The sequence below is a fragment of the Penicillium bovifimosum genome, assembly GCF_028826915.1.
Source record: "Penicillium bovifimosum strain IBT 22155 chromosome Unknown utg000003l_segment0_segment0, whole genome shotgun sequence".
Classification (NCBI taxonomy): domain Eukaryota; kingdom Fungi; phylum Ascomycota; class Eurotiomycetes; order Eurotiales; family Aspergillaceae; genus Penicillium; species Penicillium bovifimosum.
Window position 1 is genome coordinate 854,306 of NW_026622712.1, and position 23,694 is coordinate 877,999.

The 23,694-nt window shown below is 50.5% G+C and overlaps 7 protein-coding genes across 7 annotated transcripts; 3 read left to right on the forward strand and 4 right to left on the reverse strand.

Moving 5' to 3' along the window:
- Positions 1–287: 287 nt before the first annotated feature.
- Positions 288–1,992, reverse strand: N7515_003372 (WD domain protein; the record flags this gene model as incomplete). The annotated part of the gene is made up of 2 exons (XM_056664116.1): positions 288–507; positions 578–1,992. 2 exons carry the CDS (start codon positions 1,990–1,992, stop codon positions 288–290), a joined length of 1,635 nt encoding a protein of 544 aa, XP_056523173.1.
- Positions 1,993–2,271: 279 nt separating this feature from the next.
- Positions 2,272–3,711, forward strand: N7515_003373 (uncharacterized protein; the record flags this gene model as incomplete). Its single annotated transcript, XM_056664117.1, has 1 exon — positions 2,272–3,711. One exon carries the CDS (start codon positions 2,272–2,274, stop codon positions 3,709–3,711), a length of 1,440 nt encoding a protein of 479 aa, XP_056523174.1.
- Positions 3,712–3,882: 171 nt separating this feature from the next.
- Positions 3,883–4,842, reverse strand: scw4 (putative cell wall glucanase (Scw4); the record flags this gene model as incomplete). Its single annotated transcript, XM_056664118.1, has 1 exon — positions 3,883–4,842. The coding sequence occupies one exon, from the start codon at positions 4,840–4,842 to the stop codon at positions 3,883–3,885; it is 960 nt and encodes a 319-aa protein (XP_056523175.1).
- Positions 4,843–6,262: 1,420 nt separating this feature from the next.
- Positions 6,263–7,974, reverse strand: lcbA (serine C-palmitoyltransferase subunit lcbA; the record flags this gene model as incomplete). The annotated part of the gene is made up of 4 exons (XM_056664119.1): positions 6,263–6,445; positions 6,510–7,001; positions 7,057–7,567; positions 7,646–7,974. 4 exons carry the CDS (start codon positions 7,972–7,974, stop codon positions 6,263–6,265), a joined length of 1,515 nt encoding a protein of 504 aa, XP_056523176.1.
- Positions 7,975–8,505: 531 nt separating this feature from the next.
- Positions 8,506–14,449, reverse strand: N7515_003376 (1,3-beta-glucan synthase; the record flags this gene model as incomplete). The annotated part of the gene is made up of 3 exons (XM_056664120.1): positions 8,506–8,848; positions 8,908–14,223; positions 14,292–14,449. 3 exons carry the CDS (start codon positions 14,447–14,449, stop codon positions 8,506–8,508), a joined length of 5,817 nt encoding a protein of 1,938 aa, XP_056523177.1.
- A 4,344-nt stretch (positions 14,450–18,793) lies between these two features.
- On the forward strand, positions 18,794–19,975 carry N7515_003377 (phosphotransferase family protein; the record flags this gene model as incomplete). The annotated part of the gene is made up of 1 exon (XM_056664121.1): positions 18,794–19,975. The coding sequence occupies one exon, from the start codon at positions 18,794–18,796 to the stop codon at positions 19,973–19,975; it is 1,182 nt and encodes a 393-aa protein (XP_056523178.1).
- Positions 19,976–21,395: 1,420 nt separating this feature from the next.
- On the forward strand, positions 21,396–22,841 carry N7515_003378 (retrotransposon polyprotein; the record flags this gene model as incomplete). Its single annotated transcript, XM_056664122.1, has 5 exons — positions 21,396–21,403; positions 21,450–21,455; positions 21,503–21,721; positions 21,769–22,271; positions 22,321–22,841. 5 exons carry the CDS (start codon positions 21,396–21,398, stop codon positions 22,839–22,841), a joined length of 1,257 nt encoding a protein of 418 aa, XP_056523179.1.
- Between the last annotated feature and the right edge of the window lie 853 nt (positions 22,842–23,694).

The following is a 23,694-nucleotide window of genomic DNA, read 5'->3' on the forward strand; positions in this document are numbered from 1 at the left end:
GGTCTTCTTGTGTGGAGGTGTCCCCGTCGTGTAAATACCTTTTACTCTTCTGATGTTTTTCCCCAATAGATGGAATGGACTGGTGTTCTCATTTTTGAACTGCTGGCACAATATACGAATTGCAATGCCACATCAAGACTTCAGATACTTTTGATGTTGAAATGTCTATGTAGTTACTGTCGGATTGGAGTATGCGATAACATGGAGAGAATGAGCCCAGCAACCGCTCTGAACGGTCTCAAAGACCAAAACACATATTGATACAACTGAGGCATAGACACAGACGTTCACATCCACAAGCACAGCTTGCCACTGGCCGTACCACCAACAACCCAGTTCTTGCTCCGATGGAAAGCAGTTGCAGCAGGAACAGCAGTGATTCCATCGCCACCAAGCTGCGCCAGCTGATCTCCACTGCTACTGTAAACATCAACAAACCGGTTCATATTCCCGATACAGAACCGCTGGATCGAAGATTGAGGGTTAAGCTGCCACTGAGGCCGAAGACTAGAAAAGAAAAGTTAGTTAGGGCTCGATCACACATTGACCAGTCAGAACAAGGGACTGAACAACATACATAGTAACCCAACGACCAGTCTGACAATTATGGCGCACAACCGTATCCGGAGTAAACTCCTTATCAGCAAGCGTATGACCCTGTTCCCACGACTCGAACCCTTTAGCACCGAGATCGTAAATCTTCAAGGTATCATCATACGACGAAGTCGCAATCTGCCCAGCAGCATTAAAAGCAGCATGCGAAACAGACAGCCTGCTCTCATGCTCAGCAACCGGGGTAGGACTATCCACCGAAAGCTTGCGCAAGTCCCACAATCTCATAAACCGGTCCAGACTAGCCGTCGCGAAGTAATGCGGCTGAGTCGGACAAAGCGTGAACCCGCCGATTTTCTTCTCGGACAACCCCCAGCTCGTCACGTTGCTGTCTTTCCGCGCCTCGCGCGTGTCGTACCGGCCGAAGACTCCTTGCAGCGTTGTCCAGTACAGTGTATGTGGGTCCTCGGGAGCCATGTCGACGCCGGAGATGGCCTCGTCGATATTTGTAGACTCTGGCGCGTATGTTTCCGCGGATACCATTTTCTCCAGGTCCAGGGAGCGGATCGAGCTGTCGTAGCTGCCTGTGTATAGATGTGTGGGCTTGGACGGGTTGACCATCATCGCGCTGATGGTACGGGTATGCGGCTTCAGGGTTGTCAGTACTGGGTCTGGGTCGTCGTCTTCTTCTTCCTCGTCGTTTTCGCCGGCCGCGGGCTTCTCTTGTGAGGCATCTAACATGCCCAGATGGCCCATTTTGTCGCCTGCAAAAATGAGTGGCTTGGATTCGGTCGGGTGAAAGGCCATGCTATACACGCGCTCTGGTGTAATCTTGATTCCTGCGATCGGACATGCGTTAGAATTTGCTAGAAGACTTCGATGAATATAGTGAAAAAGGTCCTTACTTTGAGGGTCCCAAGATTCCCACAGTTGAAGACTATTCATCTCCTCACGTAGAGCCTTCAAGTCCTTGTCGGTCGTTTTATCAATGTCATCGGCGCCGAAGGTCCTTTCGTACGGCTTCGCAACGCCCTTGGTTATAACATCGACACTGATCAGGCTGTCCGCGGTGAGCTTTTGACCCGAGACAAACATATCGGCCTGTGTAAATGAATCCGTCCGGCGCATCCTCTTGAGTCTATCCGCCTCGCGCATTGCGTCGTACTCATCCTCGGCCTTGCGCTTCGCGACCTCGCTCTCGGCCGCGATGCCCTTGAGGCGCGATGATGTACGTCGTGGTGCGATAACCTCTTCCTCTACCTTCACCTTGGGTGTTGCGCGCTTCTTTGGCTTCGGCTTTGTTCCATTGCTGGGTGTTTTCGGGCTTGCGAAGAGTCCGGAGGATTGTGACTCGAGGGTCAGCTTCTTCAGAAGTGCATCGCGTTCGGCAATATTTGCCAGACGCTGCTTCTCGAAGTCGGAAATCTCTTTGCCGGACATGGTGGAATCGGTCGTGCTTTGGAGATCAGTCGACTCGGGGACCGGGGGGTACTCGGGGGCGTGGCACGTCGGGAGTGAAACGCGTGGACCGCGGACACGACATCATGTGACTTTAGATAGCGGCGAAAAAAGTGATCTCCGAACTAATTGGCTTGTCCTTTTCTATTCTTTCGGAATTGAAGCTGAATTTGCAGAGGGAGACGTGGAATCAAGAGACATTCTTACTTGGACTCAGCTCGCAATACATTGAACAAGCTGCGCAGTCTGAGCATCTCAGCTATGGCGACGAACATTACCCGATTATGCTTCGTCTCCTCAACCACTAGTTCTTCCGCGCCTTTCCTATATCACACTCGAACACTTGCCTCACTTTCGCCTCCCTTCCGACAACTCGATCGTCGCTTTTCGCGCTCCTATTCTACACAGAACAGCGCCGTCGAGATCAACGAGGCACCAGAGACCAGAACACCTGAGGATAAATCAAGTCGGGATGCTTCTGAAGAGTCAATCATCTCCAGCACGCCGAAGCAAGAAACCCGGAGACCGCGCAGAAGCTTCCTGCACCAACGAGCAACCCACGAAAGACCTTCATACTCCAGAAAACCGAAAGTCACAACCCAAGAACAACAGGTTTTTGGATCGTTGTTAGAGAAACTTGGAATCAAACACGATGGCGAGAGTGCCGAGGTGGACTCAACGATACAAATGAGTGAGGATAAGAAGGCAGAAATGGCCGAGCTCAAGTCCTTATTTGACCCTCTGCTCAAAAACCCTATGCAAAAGCGAGCTGCATTGAGAGCCGAGGCTCGGCGGAAGAGAGAACAACACGAAACATACCGAAGACAGAAGCAGGAAGAGGCAGAAGCAAGGGAACTCCTCCGCGAGGAGGATTACGGTCCAAAGCGAATCAAGCTCCGCGATCTGGGCTACTCCGAGCCGGCCTCGAACACCGGAGTCGAGCCCACCGTCACCCTGAGAGAGGCGACCAACATTGTTGTCAGGACCGAGTTTGAACACATCGAGTTCCTCCTCTTCCAAGCCGTCGAGGACGGCACGGGCGATCTGGGCGTGTGGGAGGTCTGCAAAGAGCGCATCTTCTCCATGCTAAATCATCTGGACGAGAAATCCCTCGAGAAGGCGATAGAGAAATCCCTCGAGGTGGTAGACCCTGACTCGGTTAGTCCAGAAGACCAAGACCGACCCGACACCACGATTAGCGGCAGCGGACCACTCCGAGTCCCGGCCGTCGTGCCCGTCGGCCCCGTCGTGGTCGTGCTGTACCCGAAGTCTCTGCTGGTCGCCTTCCGTCTGCTGAGAACTCACTTCCCGAATTCCCCGCTCATCCCGGAGTTCCGGTCGACTATCAAAGAATACGGACGTGTCTCTGCGTTCCTCGGTGCTTCGTCCGGTCTGTACGATGAACTGATCCACTACTACTGGCGAGTATGCAAGGATCTTCCCGCTGTCGTCTCGATTCTAAGCGATATGAATCAGCTGGGTATCAACCCGGCTTACAAGACCCGTAACCTGCTGATTGATCTTATCATCCAGCAACGCCAGGATGTCAAAGATCAGCAGAGCGTGTCGTTCTGGGATTTGCCGTCCACCAAGGATGCATATGAGCAACTGACTCGTGAGGGCGGATGGATGGATCAGATAGAGGCGCGTACGTTCGAAGACAAGGAACGGTGGTCTAGGGCGAAGTGGCCTCAGACCTGAGCTCTTTTATCTGGACCTTGGGGGTTCAATGTACAATACAGGTTACACACTAAATAATCAACGAAGCTGTTCGCAACTTTTCTTATTCTTCGTCAGCTAGTATATGTCCATGTATGCAAGCAATGCTATAAAAGCCCACCATCAACAGAGAAGCAACAACCACTTTTGAAACTACAAACCCCCATGTCCCCCATACAAGCCCCAGAACTTCTCCGCGCCAAAAGTCCAAGCATTATCATCCTTCCACAAATCATCAAAAGCAGTAAAAAGCACCAAATCCCCCCTCCGATGATCAAAACTCCTCCTCAGACTCTCGATAGCCACCCTCTGCCCATGCTTCGACGGCACGGCAACCCCATTCGCATCCCCAGCATGCGGCCACCCAGACTCCGTAATAACAGTCCTCTTCCCAGCCGCCTTAGAAATACTCCTCGCCTGCTCAAGCACATACTTACCCGCCCCATCCGGCCTCTGCGTGGCATCGAAGAAAGCATGACAATTCGCCGCGCAGTAATCACTCGCCTCACACAACTGCGGGTGATCCAGGAGCACGGAGAAGGTATCGACGGTTACGACGGGACCTTCGTAGCCCTGAGCGCGGAGGACGGAGCGGGCAGTTTGGACAGCGCTTGCGACTTCATCTGGGGAGTTGGTGCCTGCGTTGACGAGCTCGTTGCCGATTGCGATTGTGTGGAAGATTGACCAGTCTTTTTTGCCGGAGGGGTCTGTTATGGCTTCGCTGAAGGCGGAGAGGCTGGAGGGGAAGTCGGTTAGGTCGTAGATACCGGCGAAGACGTGCATGTTGTGGCGTCGGGCTGCGGTTGTTACTGTCTTGGTTTGGTCGCAGTCTGTGCCGTAGATGCGGATGAAGGTGTAGGAGGCGAGGCGGGAGAGGTCTGAGTCTACTTCTTCTTGGTTCTTGCAGGTTCGGTCTGCTTTGTAGGGTGAGTAGGAGATGCCGAATTGGTCGTTTGGGTGTTTGGGGCGTGGATGTGGATGTGGTGGGTGTGGACGATGGGCATGAGCTTGGAGGTGCTTTTCCTTCTGTGTGTCTTTGGCTGGGGCAGGGATATCATTCTGCTCGTTCTGGGGTGTCTTGGACACTGCAGGTGGCGATGCTACTTCCGGCATTGATACTGGAGGTTGTTGCTTGGGTGGGATATCTGGAATCGGCTTTTTTGACAGGGTATATCAACATCAATTGGGTCTCATTCGGATCAATAGTTCAAGTACTAACGTTCTCTGGTGGTGAAAGTGTTGGCTTCATAGCATGGTCTGTATCCAAGTTGATAGGCTCTCCATTCTCATTGACCCAGACAACCACCTCTCGGACCGAGGGTGGTTGCGCGAGAGCTCCATTGCATTGTCTCTCGACTATTTCCCATCAGCGAGGTCCCATGCTAGTATGAACTATGATCGTAGGATATTCTCACCCTGTGCCTCAACGCAGACACCACAAGCAAGCAGCAACCCGACAAGGGCCTGAGTAAGGCGCTTCATTTTCCAACTGAGGTCTCCCTGTGGAAGCTGACTCGTAATCCCTCGAAAGTAGGGTTTCCTGAAGCTAGTACGTGGCGATCATAACAGGAGTTGACTCTCCATGTCCTACAGAAAAGGAAAGCAATCCGCACATGGGTGCCGATCAAGCCCATTATATCCAGAGTGGCAGACTCTGGCAGTATCAGATTCCACCTACGTGGCTCAACTGGCGGGGCAGGCAAGGTAAACACAATGTGCGGCCAAGCATAGCGCCACTTTGTGGGGGTGTTCATCGGGAATGGAATCGGGGAGCTTCTAAGTTTCGACGAAATTCCCTTGGCTGGAATCGGGACGCTTTGTCGTCTGATTTGTTCGTTGAGATGTTGAGATGAAGAAATCGGGGGTGGACTGAGAATGCTTCCTAGTGGCGGAGATTGCATGGAATGCGGGACCCATTCTCAGGGGTTGTTCAGGAAGGGAACTGCGGTGAATGTGAGGCGGAATGTCGGCAATTAACTAAGTGATATCATTTGAAGTGTTTGGGAGATCAAGGAAGGGGCTGTACTAGGGTTAAAGTCCAGCCCTAACACATCTGGCGTCTAGTGAGGGATTGCCGGATCATGAAATGAAGGGCCAAGGGCTAAACATTTCATGTCTTAACCTATGAAGATTTTAGCCGGCTAGCATTTCGTGCAGCTATTATAGAGAAGAGACGAACGCAAGGACTGTTGGCACGAAGCGAGACCGTCCTTTTCATGGTCAAGAATTTTCCGCTTTGAAAGATATGTGAAAGACAGGTCCCTAGAGCAAAGAGCCAAGGACAGAAGGATAGTATTAAACAACTAGAACCATGCACAGGAGTGTTTCCGCACCCAAAAGAGAGAAAATGGCGGTCCTGTGCAAGGCATGCAATAAGAATGTATATCGACAAGGTTAACAATACACGTATTGAAGGGGCATTAGGGCGTAGGTCGATGGAGAAGAATGAAAAGCGAGAGCTACCAATATCGTAGGGGGCGTGAGCAGTCATCGAATGTCTGGTCAGGACCAGAAGAGAAGACAAGGGAAGGCATCACTTCCTCTTGCTCATCACCTTGGTAATGGCATGGCGGATGATTGTTCCTGATTTTTCAATCTCTTTCTTGGTGAGGCCGGTAGTGACGCACACCTTCAGAGCTGGTGGGACAACCTGCTTGGGCTGGAAGTTATCCTCGAGAGTCTTCAACCGTGTGATCAGAACACCATTGGCGAGGCACTATGAGGAAATTAGAATTGGGTTTGTAAAGGAGAGTAAGGAAAATAGAAAGTGCAATGCATACCTCATCAACAACATCCTGGAGCAAGAACTGCTGATCGGTTTCCGTGAGCCGCTTGGAAGCCACAACCTCGGGCTTGATGACCAGGATGAGAACGGGGTTCTCAGGCGCGCTGGTGCAGTAAACCCAGTCACTGCGAGGATCCAACTGGGCCCGCAGAACCTTGGTGGTTTCCCGAAGTTGTGACACCGTCTCGGGACTGTTTTGAAGCATGTTGATAGTAGCACTGGCGGTAGTAGAGAGTAGGGCGGGAAGCGCAGCCGAGAAGGTGTAGGCAGCGGCCGAAATACGCTGATGGTGAACAATCTCCTCTGAACCAGCACAGAAGCCTCCACCAGCAACGAGGGGACCAGCCAGTGATCCCACAATCATATCAACCTCGGCGGCATCGACGTTTTGGTGCTCCGTGATACCACGGCCAGTGCGTCCCAGGACACCGAAAGACCAGGTCTCATCAAGGATGAGACGGAACTTGTATTTAAGTCTGAGTTCGATCTGCGGACATTGTAAGTATGAGCCATTGGCTGTTTCGGTCAATGGGGCCACATACGATCTTGGGCAAATCTGCCATATCACCGTAAGACTCAAATAGACCCTCTGTGATGATAAATCTGCGAGTCAAAGGTTTCCGGGCCTGCTCTTTAGTGATCTTTGCGAGCACACGCTCCAGATCCTCCATGTCATTGTGCTCATACCACCGGACAATGCTTCGAGAGATCTGGATACCCTTGCGAATCGCAAAGCTGACCCCCTTGTCCGCAACGATGATATCTCCACGCTTCGAAAAGGCAGGAATCACACTTGAAATAGTCGAAAAGGCTTGAGAGTAGAGGATACAAGCTGCGGTTCCCAGGAACGCTGCCACGTCATCTTCCGTCTTCATGTGAACATCCTGTGTGCCGTAAAATCCGCGTGGTCCACAAGGGCCAACTCCGTAAGCACGAAGGGTCTGAATTGCCTGTTCCTTGAGGGACTCATTGGTGTTGAAGTTGTAGAAGTTGAGAGATCCGAGGTTCATAACGGTGCGGCCGTTGGCCAATTTCGATTTGGGGCCTACAGGGCTGCAGATCCCAGTGTCATCCGTCAGCAAAAATGTCCGGGGTGTCGGGCAGGAGCCATAGGACAAGAGGGGAGTTTACCCAACAATAACTGTTCGCTTATCAACTTCCATCGCTTCCAAACTCGTGGGTTCCCCAACGAGAGGTTCCGGAGTCCATTCATCCACAAGGTCATCGATCTCATCTTCCGTGAGTGGTACGACACCTGGCTTGGTAGAATATTTCGGGGCTAACAGATATCGCACGGCGAAGAGGAACAGGAAGAGCTCGACGGCAGAGCGAATTGGGTCATCTTGATAACTTGATTTCACGTAGCGGATAAAGATTGCGGAGCCAGGAACGCGGTGGAACAGATCCGCAAGTTCGTGAAGATACTCGGAAAGGAGACGCTGGGTCTCCTGGAGATCCATGGCGGAGGAACGAAAGTAGCGCTGACGCAATTCACCTGGCCAGTGAGATAGAAAGAAAGATTAGGAGAAGCTGCGCCAAAAGCCGGTGCTCGTAAAGAACAAGATGAAGATGAAACCGACTCGGCGGCGGCGTCTAGGAGACTCCGGCCCACGTGACCTGTCATGAGTCCCGACTCCCGAAATGAGTCGGGCTCCACGTTGCAGGAGCTCACTAGAGTCACTACTGCTACTTGCGAACGATTCTAATTCCAGCACTACATAATGTGATGAATTCTATTGATATAATTCTCGAAAGCAATGCAATTTAATTCCAGTAGAAGTGTAAATAAGACAAGCAAAGGAAGCTGGAAACGAAGGTAAACCCCCGAGGATGACTAGACCCTTCATACAAGCGTCATTCCACAAACAATATTTGAAAAGCAACCATTCATTAAGATCAAGTTGTGCGCCGGTGAGGTGAGGAAAATGCAGCGATTTTTTGAAACCGCATAACTTTGTACAAACCATTCTCATGTCATGTCGCCGAGGCGATTAAATAGACCACACTCCAGTACCGTCAGATGGTGCCGGAATGCTGCCCGAAGAGTATCCCTTGGGGATGTTAGAGCCGGTGTACCAAGAGACGGTGTCATTGAGTCCGTGATCAAGTGGCTGCAGGAGACCAATTGAGCTTGTGGAGGCCACACCAAGGCTGTCCCAGATGCCGCCTGACAGGATGCCGTCCAATTGCTTGGTGTTCCGAAGAACGATGGGCGCAGCGATGATGACGACAAAGATGACAAGCATGACGAAGTAGAGAATCGCGAAGCGGACAACGCGTCTCTTTCGAAGCTTGGACTGCTTGAGGGAGTAGATGGGAGGGCGGATTTGTCGGCTAGAAGGAGATGTAGTTAGTGACAAGTCATAGCGGCTAGCAATGGAGAGAGTACGTACCTCGGGCGCAGCCAGAACAGGATGACCGAATGGAACTTGTCAACATAGGGAATGGCAAGGATCGGAAGCATGGCAAACAACAGGATGTGGCCCAGGAAGAAATCGTTGGCGAAGTAACCAAGTTCGGTGATCTTGCAGAGGAACTCACGGCCGGGCTGAGACAGCGAGTGCCATCCCATGTTGTACCATTTTCCAGTCCACCATGCGATATTCGATTGATCGTTCTTGAATTCACGCGTCAATGCAAGGGAAATAATGAGCTTGTAGACAAAGCGCTGGAGGGTCATCGCAGCGATCATGCCAGAGAGAGTCCGAGCCCAGTTAAGGGATTCAAGGAAGAACATGGCCAGGAAAAGAATCAAAAATGCAATGACGGCGATGGCATGGGCAATTGCGGCGAGAACAGCACCGAACTTCTTGCAGCACATGCCGAACAACGGGCCCATACAGCAGGCCATACCGAAGAACATACCTGCGACACCAGCGTTGATAGCAATGGGAGCGAAAGCAACGATCGCCACACGAGCGATGGGGTTCGCAGCCCATTTGGGATCATCAGAGTACATTGTCCGAGAGTTAATGTAGAGGTAGGGGATCAGTGTGGCGCCAACACCAAGCAAAGGCGCGATGATCTCGCTGAAGAAGATGTTGGTAATGCGCGCTCTAGGGACGTCACCAGAGCCCTTCTCCGATGGAACACCAAGAAGCTTGCGTTTGTAACCAGTGATACGAGTACGTGAGAGACGACAGAATCCAATCCAAGAGGAAGCATGAGATCGGGAATTACCGCGGGATAGCCAGCGGATGTAGTCGCGGTAGTCGATGAAGAAGTCGGTCCACGCAAACTGATGGGGGTTGAAGAGGAAAGGCGAGATGCACAGCGCGAGCAGAGATACCCAGAACCAGATCAGAGCTGGAGTCCAGACAGTTGTGGTACTGAACAACAGCATGAGCAGGAGACGAGCACCCAAGTAAATTGAGGGAGCGGCAAATCGGGAGTAGAGGACACCGAATGGAATACGAGCTGTTGCGAAACCACGGCCGGTACCAATGTAACGCGCACCTCCGAAAGACAAGTTCTGGTGGACAGCGTTGGCGTAGATCTGGCAGACGAACACCTCGAACATGAAGGAGAATGAACCAAAGTGCTTGGCCAGACGAGTAGCCATACGCCAAACACCTCTCTCTGTCAATTCCTGGACGGCAAGGGGCACGAACGAGATGAAGAACACGATGAAGATGGAAATAACACAACGATTGACCCAGTTGAGGACGGGAATCAAGTTCACACAAAGAGTGGGCACGAGAGGATCCGTAATGGGCAAGTCAGAGTTGTAGCGGCACATGATGGTCTCATGCTTCAGGGCTCCCAAGTTAATCAACACAAACATGAACATTTGCACCGAAAGCATGATGAACATGTTGTTCAAGTGGAATCCAGGGTGAGCGTAGTAGAAAGAGAGGAAGCGATCGAGAGGCAATTGGGTACCGAGATAGTAGTACTCTCGAGACAACATTTGTTCACCCATACCAGTACCAATCTTTGTGGTGAAGTTCAGAATGGATCCAAAACCTAGATCACGACCTTTACCGCACTGGTAGTACTCGCAGTGCTTGATGCGACCTCCACGGAGAATAGCGTTCATACCAGCGTAAATATCCTCGTTGAGGTGCAGTCCTTTCTGAGCCTTCGACACACCGCCACGAGTCGTCATGAAAGTGGCATTCAGGAAATCAGGGTGACCATAATGCAGCTTACCACCAATCTGTGCAAGTGTACGAGCGAACAGAGTACCGAATGTCTGTTCCTTGGAAGCAGCAACATCACCGAGGACACCAACGCTCTCGGAGAAAATGTATTCACGGGCTCCAAGAATGGCAACGGGGTTCTCGTCAGGGGTGGAAATTCCAGGAGTGTAGGGAGAGACGTTGTCGGTGGTCAATTCCTCGAACTCGGCCAGGACACTGCGAATCTTCAAGCATTCTTCAAGGTAGTTGTCCTGGTTGGCGTCGATAAGCTGAATGTATTCACCGCGGTAGAAGATGATAGCGTGGTTCTGGTTGTCAGACTTTCCGTCTCCGAGAATGGGGTTGCCAGAAAGCTGAATTCTGAACTTAGGCTTGCGCATGTTGTTCTCGAGGAGTTCACAGTGACCGTCAATCAAAGCCGAATAGATGCGGGGTTCCTCGCCTTCAGTTACAGGAGGCTCTTCGTCAAGGTAAGCGATTTGCAGATCAGGATAGGCGCGGAGCAAGAACTCGGTGTTTTCACGTTCGTCCTTGTTGAACTTGGCGTATCGCTGCATGGAGACACAGATACGGAACTTGCGGCGGGCCATGCGCTCGAGCTCACGCTCCAGCTTCTCGGAGTTTCCTCCAAACATCTGGACAACCTCGGGGTTCTCAACACGGTACAGAAGCTTGATGGCGCGGCTGTAGTTCATGAAGCCAGACACGGTTCTGTACAGAGTCTGGGATCGGAGGGAGGCCCAAATTCGTGTGCGGAGGGTATACTCAGGAGCGGCAGACTTGAAACCAATGCAGTAGAAAGGAAGATCATCGATCTTGCTCTTCGCGGCGTCCTTCTCGGGTTTCTCGTAATCACCATTGAACTGCGAGGTCTCATCGGCCAGAATCTTGGTATCTTTGACAAAGCAGTCCCACTCGTGAGGGTGAAGCTGCTTCAGATATTCAAGCAGAGTGACACGCGAGTAAGGCTCATCTTCACGAATGATCTCTCGGAGCGACAGAAGAATCTTCTCACTGTAGTGGGGAATCAGAACGGTGAAAGTGGGCATGTTATCAACGGGCAGAGGCTCGGGCATAGGGGTAGAGAGTGACTGAGCGAAGAAAGAAATACGACGCTCTGCCTCACTGCCCTGGGGGAAGAATTCGGTCTTGAACGATTGATCTTCCTGCGACACGAAGAAAGTAGGGGCGCGGAGAGTGCGCTTGCCTTCCTGCTCAGAGGGAACCTGGTGATACAACAGTTTCTGGACGTGGTCGATGGCCAGCAGATGCTCACGGTACATGGAGATGATGATGGCATTCCAAACCTGAGAGATCAGAACTTTTGGCTTGTATTTGATCTCCATATCAGTGGTAGCGAGGACCTTGGAGTAAATACGCTTCGGGAGCCGGGAGAAGATGTTTCTCCAGGGAGACCAAATTGAGACACCCAGGTAGAATGATCGCGCCACAGAGAAGATTGTGTTGCAAATAATGTACCAAAGGTAACTATCCAGGAAGAAGAGTGTCAAATCCATGAAAGCCATCAGGCCGAGCAGGATCTGGGGCTGGCGGTGGCAGACTGTGTTTCCAATGTACTTGGCACCAGTACACTGGTGAATCTGCATTGGAGACAAGATACGAATGGGATCCTTGAAAGATAGCGTCAGGAAGAAGTAGGACTCAGCCAACTTCGCACCAAAGACGCAGACCCACATACCATACGACATCCACATGTCGTTTCCAGAAAGACGAGGGAAACTGGCTGTGAATGTCTGACTGGCAACGTATTGACGGCCTCCCTTCTTCATGTAGTTGCCGAAGAGTGCGCCAAGCGGCTGAATTGCGAAGAATGCTGCTGTCAGAATTGCAAGGACGAAGTGAACAATTCCAAGAGCGAGGCCAATGCCATCTTCAGTCTTCTTTGACATGCCTAACGAGGGTAGAATGCTGAAAATGACGATACCGGGAGCCAGGTTGATGATGAAGACCGCAAGAAGGAACATGAAGCGCTTCCGCAGGTGCTGAGCACCAGCCCAGCGACGGGGAACATACATCCATTCACAGACGGTAGCAAAGATCTGGATCAAGGAGACAAGAGCACCACCAAACCCAACAGCGGCGAGATACTTGGGGGTCTCGGGTTTGTTGTCGAGCTGTTGTTGGTAGTTGATAGTGTACAGGGTCGGAGCGTTATAGGCAGTGAAGAACCAGAAGGCACCCAGGTGAATAACCCAGATACGGTTGAAGTTTGTCACCATGTGGAACCAGGAGCGAGTTTCTTTATAAGTCTTGAAGAAGGCCTTCTTCCAAACCACGTCCTTCAATTTTGGCCACCTCTCAGCAATGGGAACATCAACCAATCGAGTCTTGTCCTCGAAGCTAATGCGCTCGATTCCCTCGGGGTACCAGAAGAGCTGGTTCATATCGTCATAACCGATGATCTTGTTGTGATCATTCTCACGACGCACGTACTTGCCGTCCATGATCTCATAACCCTGGTCTCTGCAGTAGTGATAGAGAGGAGTAATGATCTCATTGAGGTAGGTGAATTCCTCGACCGGCTCAACGCGGGCCTGGCATTCAGGCGAAGTGTAGTAATCATCGGCACACTTGAAGATGAAGCAGATGCACTCCGGGAGGAAACGAACCTGATTGGCTTCACCCCAGATCAAAAGGTACAAAGCAATTTGGCGGGCGCGATCGTGCTGAGACATGCGGTTCATGCGTGACTTCCACCGGTATTCCGCGGCTTCCAGACTGTTGTCTCCCTCCAAGGCCTCGAGGGTTTCCTCCTCGTTTTCGGGGTTCTTTTTAGCGGCCTTGGCGGCAGCCTTGCGGGCTTTCCGGGTCTTGCGGTCGGCCTTGCCGAGCTTCATGTTTGCGAACCCGACTGCATCGTCCAGATCGAGGTGGGCGGCGAAATACCACCGGCGGTAGTTGGCGTTCTGTCCACCGATGTAGTCGGCGTGGATGGAGAGAAGGGCCTGGTTCGGGGTCATGCGGGAAGCACGTGAATCCAACATAGTCATCATGTGGTCGTACATGTTCCTCATACTGTCACGCTGGAAACCAAACTTGTTGACCAAATCCAAGAAGATATCCTCGAGCTCCTCTTTCGAGAGAGGGATTTGGGCGTCGGAGGTCCAGGCGGGGTAAGGCTCTCGCGAGCGCTGGCCCGCAGGAAGGGCGTTGCCATAGTCCATGCCATAGACAGGGGTTGATGCACCGGATGATCGGTTGCCTCCGTAGGAAACCTGGGAGGATGGAGGACGATAGCCATAGCCACCTTGGCCACCGTACTGGCTGTCTGAGTAGCTGTTATACCGCTCATCTCCGCGACCATAGTAATCCATATCTGCGGCACGAGCAGTCTCGGACCTCATTGTGAAATCGCTGAAAGTCTCGGAATCCTCCTCAGAATCGTGGGCACGGCGACCGCGGCCGTGATCTCCTTGTCCTTGGTCGTAGTACTGGTCACCGCCGTAGTACTGATCTTGGTGACCAGCCTCGTAGTATCCTCCATCGGCGTAGCCGTGGCCTGCGTCCGCGCCATGACCACCATCTGCTGCTCCGTAGTAGCCGTTACTGTGATTGTTGTCAGCCTTCTTCATCAAGAAATTCCGCGTTCTTATCTTTCTCGAAAGGGCTCCTACCCTTGGTCGTAGTAACCATCGGCATATCCTTGGTGATCGTAATACCCCTGGGCATGTTCGTCCTGGTAGTACGAGTCACCGTGGCCATGTGCCTGTCCCTGCTGGGGCATGGCATAGCCATCGTCATAGTGGCCTCCGCCTGCTGCGTAGCCCGACATGACGAGCGAGTCGCGATCGATTTAGTGCTCAGAGCTATCAGACTGATGTTAGCTCCACCTGAAATGGATCGAATGTCTTGGCCCGGCGTATATCCAGATAGGCTAAGATGGGTGTCAATCTCACTTCAACCGCGACCATTCAAATAGTATTTTTAATCGGTGATATGTCGATTTAATGGAGCATCGACGCAGGAATATGGAAGCGATGCGGATGAGAAAATGCGCGAGAAGCCAAGCGAAGGTGTCAGACGAGTCTCAGACTCTGTAAAGAATGGCAGGTGAGGCTTTCCCTGTCTCACGAAAAGGAAGGTGCGATGGAGAAATGATTTTTTTGAGAGCAAAGCAACCTCGCTTCAATCCTTCTCTTCGTCAAAAAGGAAGGTGAAAAAAAGAAACGAAAGGTAGCAAATAGCAGGAAAGATGGAGACAAAAAGCGAATGGAAGGGGGTTGGAGAGGGAAGACACGAAAATGCTTGTTATTTTTGGGATTCGGGGGGAGAGGCTGTCTATCGTGTACTGAACAATTTACCGTCATCATACAGGGACAAAGTGTACGTGTCAGATTGTTGGGTACTGGATACTTTTACCCAGTATGGGCCACCCCTATCTTTCCCAGGTACCCATTACCATCCCTTGGTGTACCATACGTGGCGCCGTTAGTTGCAGCCATTGGCCTTTCCCCATTTTAGCCCAGCCTTTTGTGTCTCTTAGACTGGTATCTTCAAACGGCTACTCCCCTTGGATCTGTTCGTCCAATTCTGAATTACCGTTATTGTCCGACTGTATTTACGCTTGTGTTTCCCTGATCACTTCAATTTCTACTCTCTAATATCCCCCAATTATCCAATGACAATGTCGCCCGGGCACTCGGAATCCAAGGGAGTCTCGACGGCCCCTGAAACTTGCCCCACCGTGACCAGCCAGCGTGTAATCAGGTAACAAATGATGTGGTCGGAGCGTATGGAACTTCTGTACTAAAAATGGCTGCTGATCCGATTATGCCTTGTTATGGCGACCACTTCGGTATGTAGGGATGGCCGTTGCACCGGTATCGACTGTTTTCCATTCCTCGTTACTGTGTACATCGGATTCACTTTCTCTATCACTTAAGGGTTCCAGGTACGCATGCCTTCTGTAGTTCGTATCCATCTTCATCGGTGGCAAGTCACCGTTTCCGATGTGACCAGTATCAATCTAAATTATCCATGGGATTTGAGAACATCCTTATAATCTATTCTAGACCGACTGATGATTGCTTTCAATGTGATTCAACCCTATTTTCGCGGAATTACCCAGGAAACCCACATGAATAGCCGATATCAGATTGAGCTCAAACGGTGAGTGGTCAACATCGTGCATTTTCAGCTCTGATCCATGGCTCTCAACCGAGAACCTTTCCATGGACCACAGCATCACCTCCCCATTTAGAATTCTGTCTTTACTTAATTCGGAGTAGCTGGCAATTCCTGTACGTTGTTTTTATTATTCCTTTCCAAGGTTGTCTCTCCACAATCTCCGTTCTTATTTCCCCTTCCGCCATAGTCTTGATCGATCGGAAACTTTCCTTTCCAACTTTGTTTCTAAATGATTCGCCACTCCAATACAACTGTTACAAGTGTCGTCGATCAGTTCTGTGTGTATTAAAATTTGACTTTTCTCTACCGTTGAGGTCTTCTTCAGGTAGAACGTGGCTGGCAAGCCCTGTCCATACACTGTAGCCGATTGTATCGCACAGTGGGCACCGTGCCACAGGAAAACTTGGAAGTGCTATCCCCTAGGCCCGTTTGGTCTGCCACCGCCACAAGCTGAACTCGCTAATCCTCAGAGGCTCAGAAACTCAATTGCCAAGTCTGGTCTATATTTATCCTGAATTGTCACTGAGCGTCCCTCGGCATAATTTGGGTTGGGCATTCAGTGCTATCGACTATCTAGACTTCATCAATTGCACACCTAGTTGTATATAGTTTGTAGCATAGGCAACATTAATTTACACCACATCAATGCTGGCTATCGAAAGAGCAAACATTCGATCGTGCAACGTACGGCGCAATACACAGTACGCAGTACGCCAAATAGAATACTGTACATGCATACAGCTAGTAAAGCCGCTAAAGCGTATTCGAGAATCTCCACCATTGGACCCAGGAAGTCCTCCTGTTCCACGCACTAACTAAGTGGATCGTAACTTGCTTTTTCTTGTTCTTTCTGAGAGCCTCGACCAAAAGGCTAGCCCATCCGCGGCGAACTGCAGCACGATCAAAGCAACGCTCATCGGGTATGTTGTGGCACCTTGTGGCAGCTACATTATACATAAACAATGTTGTGCTTACATTGCGTACTGTGAAAGTATCCGTTTGCATTAGAGTACTTGCACCTTCATCTCCGCAGATGCAGAAAAGGCAGGAACAGCACATCAGCTGCATCAAGAAGGCCGATCTCCCAAGTCTCAGTATCGCTTGGGTTGTATCTTTCCCATCGACTCCTGTCAGTGCTATTATGTTCCAGGTGTTTACGGCATATGTAATTCAATGAATATGCCCTCTGGAGTTAAGGGTGATCAGAGGGGTGGTGGAGGGCGAAAGTGGAAGCTGTTTTGCTGCATATGAATGGATAGGATTGTGCTAAAGTTGTGGTTTTCCATATAATAGCAAATATGTCGGAACAACATATACTCTGGTTCCATAACTCAGTTGGTTAGAGTGTGATGCTAATAACGTCAAAGTCGAGGGTTCGACCCCCTCTGGAACCACGATTTCTTTTTTTGCCTCTTCTTTGCTTTTTTCTGCTCTATCTGTGCCTTTTAGCTTCCCACAACATTGTTCTTTTGGTTTTTCAGTAATTTGGCTTCTTATTTAAATAAACATCAGAGGTTCAGAGATATACGTCTACGATACTCTGTTGGGAGTATTGATGATTGAATACAGTTTACCGTCCCCAACTCCCCCACTATCCCAGTTATTAAAGCAGGCCCAGGACTCATCGCAGTCACAGCAGGCAACATATATGCTACCCCAATGTGCCTCTCCAGACCTTCAGTCGCCTTCCTCCATCCTCTCAAGGTCATAGTTTAGTAGGCAGTAGTGCGGGGAACACGATATTGTCCTACTTCCCGGAGTAGTACAAACCAGACTCCGAGGACTATGCACGAGTTCAGCTTATGCTCCATCATCCATCCCACACAGGGACGGATTTGTGGCCCATTGATGGGTACACTTCACTGCCATTCCGAGCGCCTTCGCTTACTGTCTACGTGTTCACCATAACTACGAGGCCGACCATTACGGCGACGGGGACGGGCCTAGCGTATCGCGCGGTTCTCGGCATCAGCGACAAGAAAGTCACCGCAGGTTTACGATCTGTCGCAGTCTCTCGAGTACGGTCCCTACAAAGTGTTATGTTTCGGAACCCCTTTTCCTTCCATCGTCGATCTCCATACATACATCGGCGACGGCTATATATACGTTAACATGCAAGCCGGACTCCGCGACCGTGCAAAGCGCCATTCCCTGCATTGCCAGTCACCAATTGTCCCTGGCTCACTTTCTCCAACACCACTTGTTGTAATGACAATAGGTTAATACATCATACTCCGTACAGATGAGATGATAGAAGAAGAAAAGGATGGGTTTGACAGGGGATGGAGTGATAAAATAGTGACTTGGAATATAAGGGCCAATGTGTCAGAATAACATATATTCTGGTTCCATAACTCAGTTGGTTAGAGTGTGATGCTAATAACGTCAAAGTCGAGGGTTCGACCCCCTCTGGAACCACGATTTCTTTTTTTGCCCCTTCTTTGCTTCTTGCTACTCTACATTGTTCTGTTTATTTTGTCGGTATTTTTGCTGCTTAGAAGGTTCAGAGATATGGATGTATCACCAGCTCTTCGCGGCCCAACCTGAATGTCATGTGACATGCATATGCCCGAATGAATGGAAGCTTGTGTTCTTTCTTCCATTGGCTCGCATCCTCTTTGTCAACTCTAGGTAACTGTCACGTACTAGTGACATAGGTTTGCAACCCAGATGAGAAGAAGTCACGCCAAGCCAGTTGCTCTCCCGATCGATTCATGCCATGGACTGGGATGAGCGCGCCCAAGCTACTCACTACGCTGAGTCACTTTCTTGGGCCGGGCGATTTAACAGCACCAAGGGGCCTCCAATCGCGAACTGGGTTTCAACATTTCGAAATAATCAACCTTCAGAGCTTGTCGGCGATAGCTGCGGATCGTTCAATTGGAGTTGCAGAATAAAATTCGATGATGGTGTACAATGGATGGTACGGTTTGCTGTGCCTGGCCGAGTGATGGATGGTGATGAAAAAGTTACCCATGAAGTTGCCACAATGCGGTTTATCAAAGAGAAGACAAACATCCCTGTACCATCTGTTATAGCATGGGGACTCAGTCATGAGAATCCGCTTGGCCTGGGGGCGTTCATCATCATGGACTTCATTGAGGGAGAACCTTTAGACGTGATCATGAGGCAAGGTCCTGGCCGGGAAGAAGTTCACTTTATCCGGCTTGACATTAGTGACGAGGAACTGGAAACAATATACCGCCAGATCGCGAATTTCCTGTTGGACCTTTCGGCACATGATTTTCCGCAAATAGGTTCGCTCTCCGGGAACGCGGATTTCTACAGTGGCATTAATTCGAGGCCATTGACGCTGAAGATGAATGAAATAGAGAGTCACGGCGGCGTTCGCGTTGGAGGTGTGCTCTCCCTTACTCTAATTATTACAAGGCAGCCAGCTGACACTGCGGATATCATAGGCCCTCTTTCCGGCACATACTCGTCAGCTACCAGCTATTTTCAATATGTGGCCAAACAAGACATGCAGCATTTGTGGGACCAACCGAATTCAATTGATGATATAGTAGATGCTCGTCGCAAATATCTCCATAGTAAGATGTTTGCGGCCCTTGTTCCCCGCTTCGTTGCCAACAAGCATGACCATGGCCCGTTCAAGTTAATTTGCGACGATTTCCGGTTTGGGAACATGCTCGTCAACAACGCACAGGATCTGAAGATAGTCGCCGTGCTAGACTGGGAATGGGCGTATACAGCACCATTTCAGATGCTTTACTCACCTCCGCGGTGGCTACTGATGAAGAAACCATATGATTGGGACGATGAGGATGTTTCTAAGTACAATTCCCTGCTCAAGGTATTCACCAACGTGCTGGAGGAGGAGCAGCAAAGAAGGGCCGAAGATTGCTCAATGCCTAGTATGGCAGCCTCCATGCGCGAATCGTTGGAGGACGGAAGATTCTGGTTTCATGAACTAGTATACACCTGCTTCGAATCTCCCGACAGCCGGGCCTGGCTTGCTCTCCGACAGCTTCTACCTTCTATTGATGACCTCGCGACAGTTGCCGGTTCTGAGGTTGAACTGTTCGTGAACAGCAAGATGGAGCAGCTAAGGCAGTATGAGATGGAATGGGCGGCAATGAAAGAGGAGCTCGATAAAAAGGAGGCGGAGTTCCAAGCGCTCAAGGCAAGTGTAGAGGAGGATGCAGTCTAGAAGGGTCAACCACTGAGGTGGCCCCTTATGAAGAATTATCAAAGTTCCTCTTGGTTTCCATCTATGGTGAAACTGAAGGCTGAGTGGCTTGCAAATCGACATATGATTGTGACTTTTGTCTAGTCTTCGCTGTCTGGCTCATAATGCATAACTTTCCCAAAAGCAATTGTAATGGGTTCCATAACTCAGTTGGTTAGAGTGTGATGCTAATAACGTCAAAGTCGAGGGTTCGACCCCCTCTGGAACCACGATTCTTTTACTTTTTTTCTAAGTCTCTCAAGTCTCTTATCCATCTTGAAGATCAATTCAGTTTCTGCTGGCAGCTGGACTGCATAACGGGTAGACGGCAGAACTACCCGCAAGCGGTGAAAGCGAGGCGGACGAATGAGCATACAGGAAAACTGGGCCGACAACGAGACACAATTGATCGCGGGCATCAGGCTCCGATATCCCGCATGCCATATATCTTCCATTTACAGCCACCAAATATTAAGGCCATGAGTATGACCGTGATCCGCAGCCAAGCATCGAAAATGAAAAAGCTAACCGATGGTTGTGTGCTTTCTTCGTTGCAACCTATGTATGTAGTCCCCACCGTGACCATTCATTTGCCGTGATCTGAAATGTTGAGCTTATCCCAGCCGCCAGCGAATTGCTGCATGATGAGGTCGCTTTGCCATTACTGCCTGGAAACCTCGCCTATCTGACGGTGGTGGACACGTCATCTCCCAGTTGGTGGAGTACCTAGTAGAGCAAGGCATACGGGCTGAAGGTGCACATTATATTGGGCCAGTGATTCGATTTGATGCTGGTAGGACATGATGTACTATGCAGCTATGGGTAAGTTTTCCTGTTTATGGTTAGGTTGTGTAGTTTCAAACCCTCGGTTTCGACAATTGATAGCATTCTCCTTCCGCTGGCAACTCTGTCAACCTCCTAAATCCTCAGATCATCGACATGATGCGGCCATTCCACGAAGCCTGCTTCAATCGCGCACATGAGGTTGCTGGTTATATGCTTCACACTTGCGCTAGCAGCGCTACTCGTTCCTGTACTTGGTCATCCGCGGTGCTCCTTTTTCCGTGCTTCTCACATCCCAACGGCGACAAAACAAGCTAGTCTCAGTGAGATTGATACCCTCTAGCATATCGACTAGCGCCACAGCGTGTTGATTCTCATAGCAGCCTTGCTTCCAGAGCTTTGAATCCATTCATCGACTTCACTACCAGAATAATTGCAACCTTTGGTTGGTCGACATTGCTGTGATAGAGATGAAATTGGACAAAATCTTTACTCCCAGGTGACATGCTAAGAGATTGAAGTAGAGGAACATTAGATTTTCATTAGCATAACAATGAGGTCTAGATATATACTTAAATATAGCAGAACCTTGATAAGTGCAAATCGTTGCTAACATCACATGATCTGGTTCCATAACTCAGTTGGTTAGAGTGTGATGCTAATAACGTCAAAGTCGAGGGTTCGACCCCCTCTGGAACCAACTAGCTATTTTTTTTGTTGTAACAGCCAGCCCAGCTTCTTCGAATGGCGTTGTGTGCGGTTCAGCCACGCCATTGAATTGGAAGCCGCCCCAGTTTACTCAAGACCCAGAGTCCCAGACGAACGTCCCGGCAACCTGGAGCAGCACCCCATCATTATCGACGAGGAGAGGGAAGGCGAAGACTGGCCAAGGACATACGGGCATTTCAACGTCTGTTCAGCCGGTTTTTCGAGGCTTCCAGGAACGTCCCGAATCCAGTCACAACGCCCTTGACTGCAGTGACCTCTTCTAGAGACGTCCCGGATCCAGTTACGACAAAGACGCCGTCTTTTACAGAGTATCGCGAAACAGCGAGGATAGCATCCCAGACGTCGTCCGAAATGGCTTCCCCCTTATTCCCAGTCACCACGCTAGAACTCGCCGTGAGACAGCTATCGATGAACCACGGCGACGCATCCACCATGTCTTCCACGACCATTCCCAGCTGGATATTGACGATCCCGCGAGATACACCACTGTCAAGCTCAACGAATGAGGATCCGGCCACGCAGGTCGTCTACTCAAAGAACCAGTGCAAGAGGGACACAGTGTACATCTTGCAGCTAGTACAGGAGATCCAGGACCGACGGTTCACGGATGCAGAAGCAGCGGGTCTGATTTCCGAGTCAGACTACTCAAACGCACGATCGGTCGTCTCCTGCCTGAATAGCGGCCGCCGTCACGAATTCCTGGCAAACGCCCAAGCAGTAATCGCGGATGGAACACATGCTGCCGCGAACACCCAAACCCTGCGACGTTTCCACTTTCCTTGAGCGATTCCGCAACGGTCCTACCCACGAAGCAGACCCGGCCGAAGACGCACCAGCCGGCTCGTTGCTAACGCGGCCGAACACGGCGGGTGTTACGCTAAGGACAGATAAACCAAGACGAGGAAAACCGAGCGACCCGGACAGCTCGTCGTCAGACCTCAACAACTCCCCCTCGCGTCGTAGACGCAGATCCCGTGACCCTGATAGATCCCATTCATCTGCCACTACCACGATCCGGAAACTGAAGCCGGATGACGTCCAGTTAATTGACCCTAAGACCATGTCAGTTACCTCTTTTACGAAGTGCCTGCGGCAGGTGTCCAGGTTCTATGGAGAACAGTCCGTCTTAAACGTCGTTCCCTTATGTCTGCGAGGCGACGCTAGAGATTGGTACACCCACTTGTCTGATGCGACAACGGATGCCATGCAGGAATCTATGCAAACGTGCATACAGAAACTTGAACGGCGGTTCAAGAAAAACCCCTTCGAGGCGCGCACCGAAGCCGAACGTGAAATTCCGCTACGCAAAAGAAAGGCATCAGGACTCAGAGAATAGGTCGAGAGGAGAATCATGCTGCTCAGAGAGGCAAACATCACCGATGAACAGGAGATTGTCACCCGCGTCTGGGAGAAACTAGACCCGGTATTGATTGGTCGTCAGAGTTGCTGGCGTCAGCAGGATTCAATCTCCCCTCCTATGTGGCCACTATCTGCGGTGCCTGTGCTGCGACAATTGCCATTGGTTGCCCAGAAGTTGTAGTCGAGGTTCGATTATATTGGTTCCATGCAAGACGCGCGGGCACTTCTTGAAGGAAAAGACGTTCTGTGAAGGCATCCAGAGACCTTCCCTCCGGGCGAACGACATTCATTAATGCCGGGTCTAGCTTCTCCCAGACGCGGGTGGCAATCTCCTGTTCGTCTGTAATGTTTGCTTCTCTTAGAAGCATGATCTTTTTCTCGACGTATTCTCTCAGCCCTAATTCCTTTTCTTTTGCATAACGGAATTTCAATCGTTCGGCTTCGGTGCGCGCCCCGAAGGGGTTTTTCTTGAACCGCCGTTCAAGTTGCTGTATGCACGTTTGCATAGACTCTTGCATGGCATCCGTTGCCGCATCAGACAAGTGGGTGTACCAATCTCTAGCGTCGCCTCGCAGACATAAGGGAACGACGTTTAAGACGGACTGTTCTCCATAGAACCTGGACACTCACAGTACCTGTCTTGACTCTTGTCCCTTCTAGTAACCTTATCAAGGCTAGTCTACGGACTATCCATATCCTTGCTACCAAAATTGATTGCGGCGCGAAGCGTCGCCTATCAATACCCTTTCAAATATCCTATTTACGTCAAAAAAATAAAAATAAAAAAGTAATTATGGTTCCAGAGGGGGTCGAACCCTCGACTTTGACGT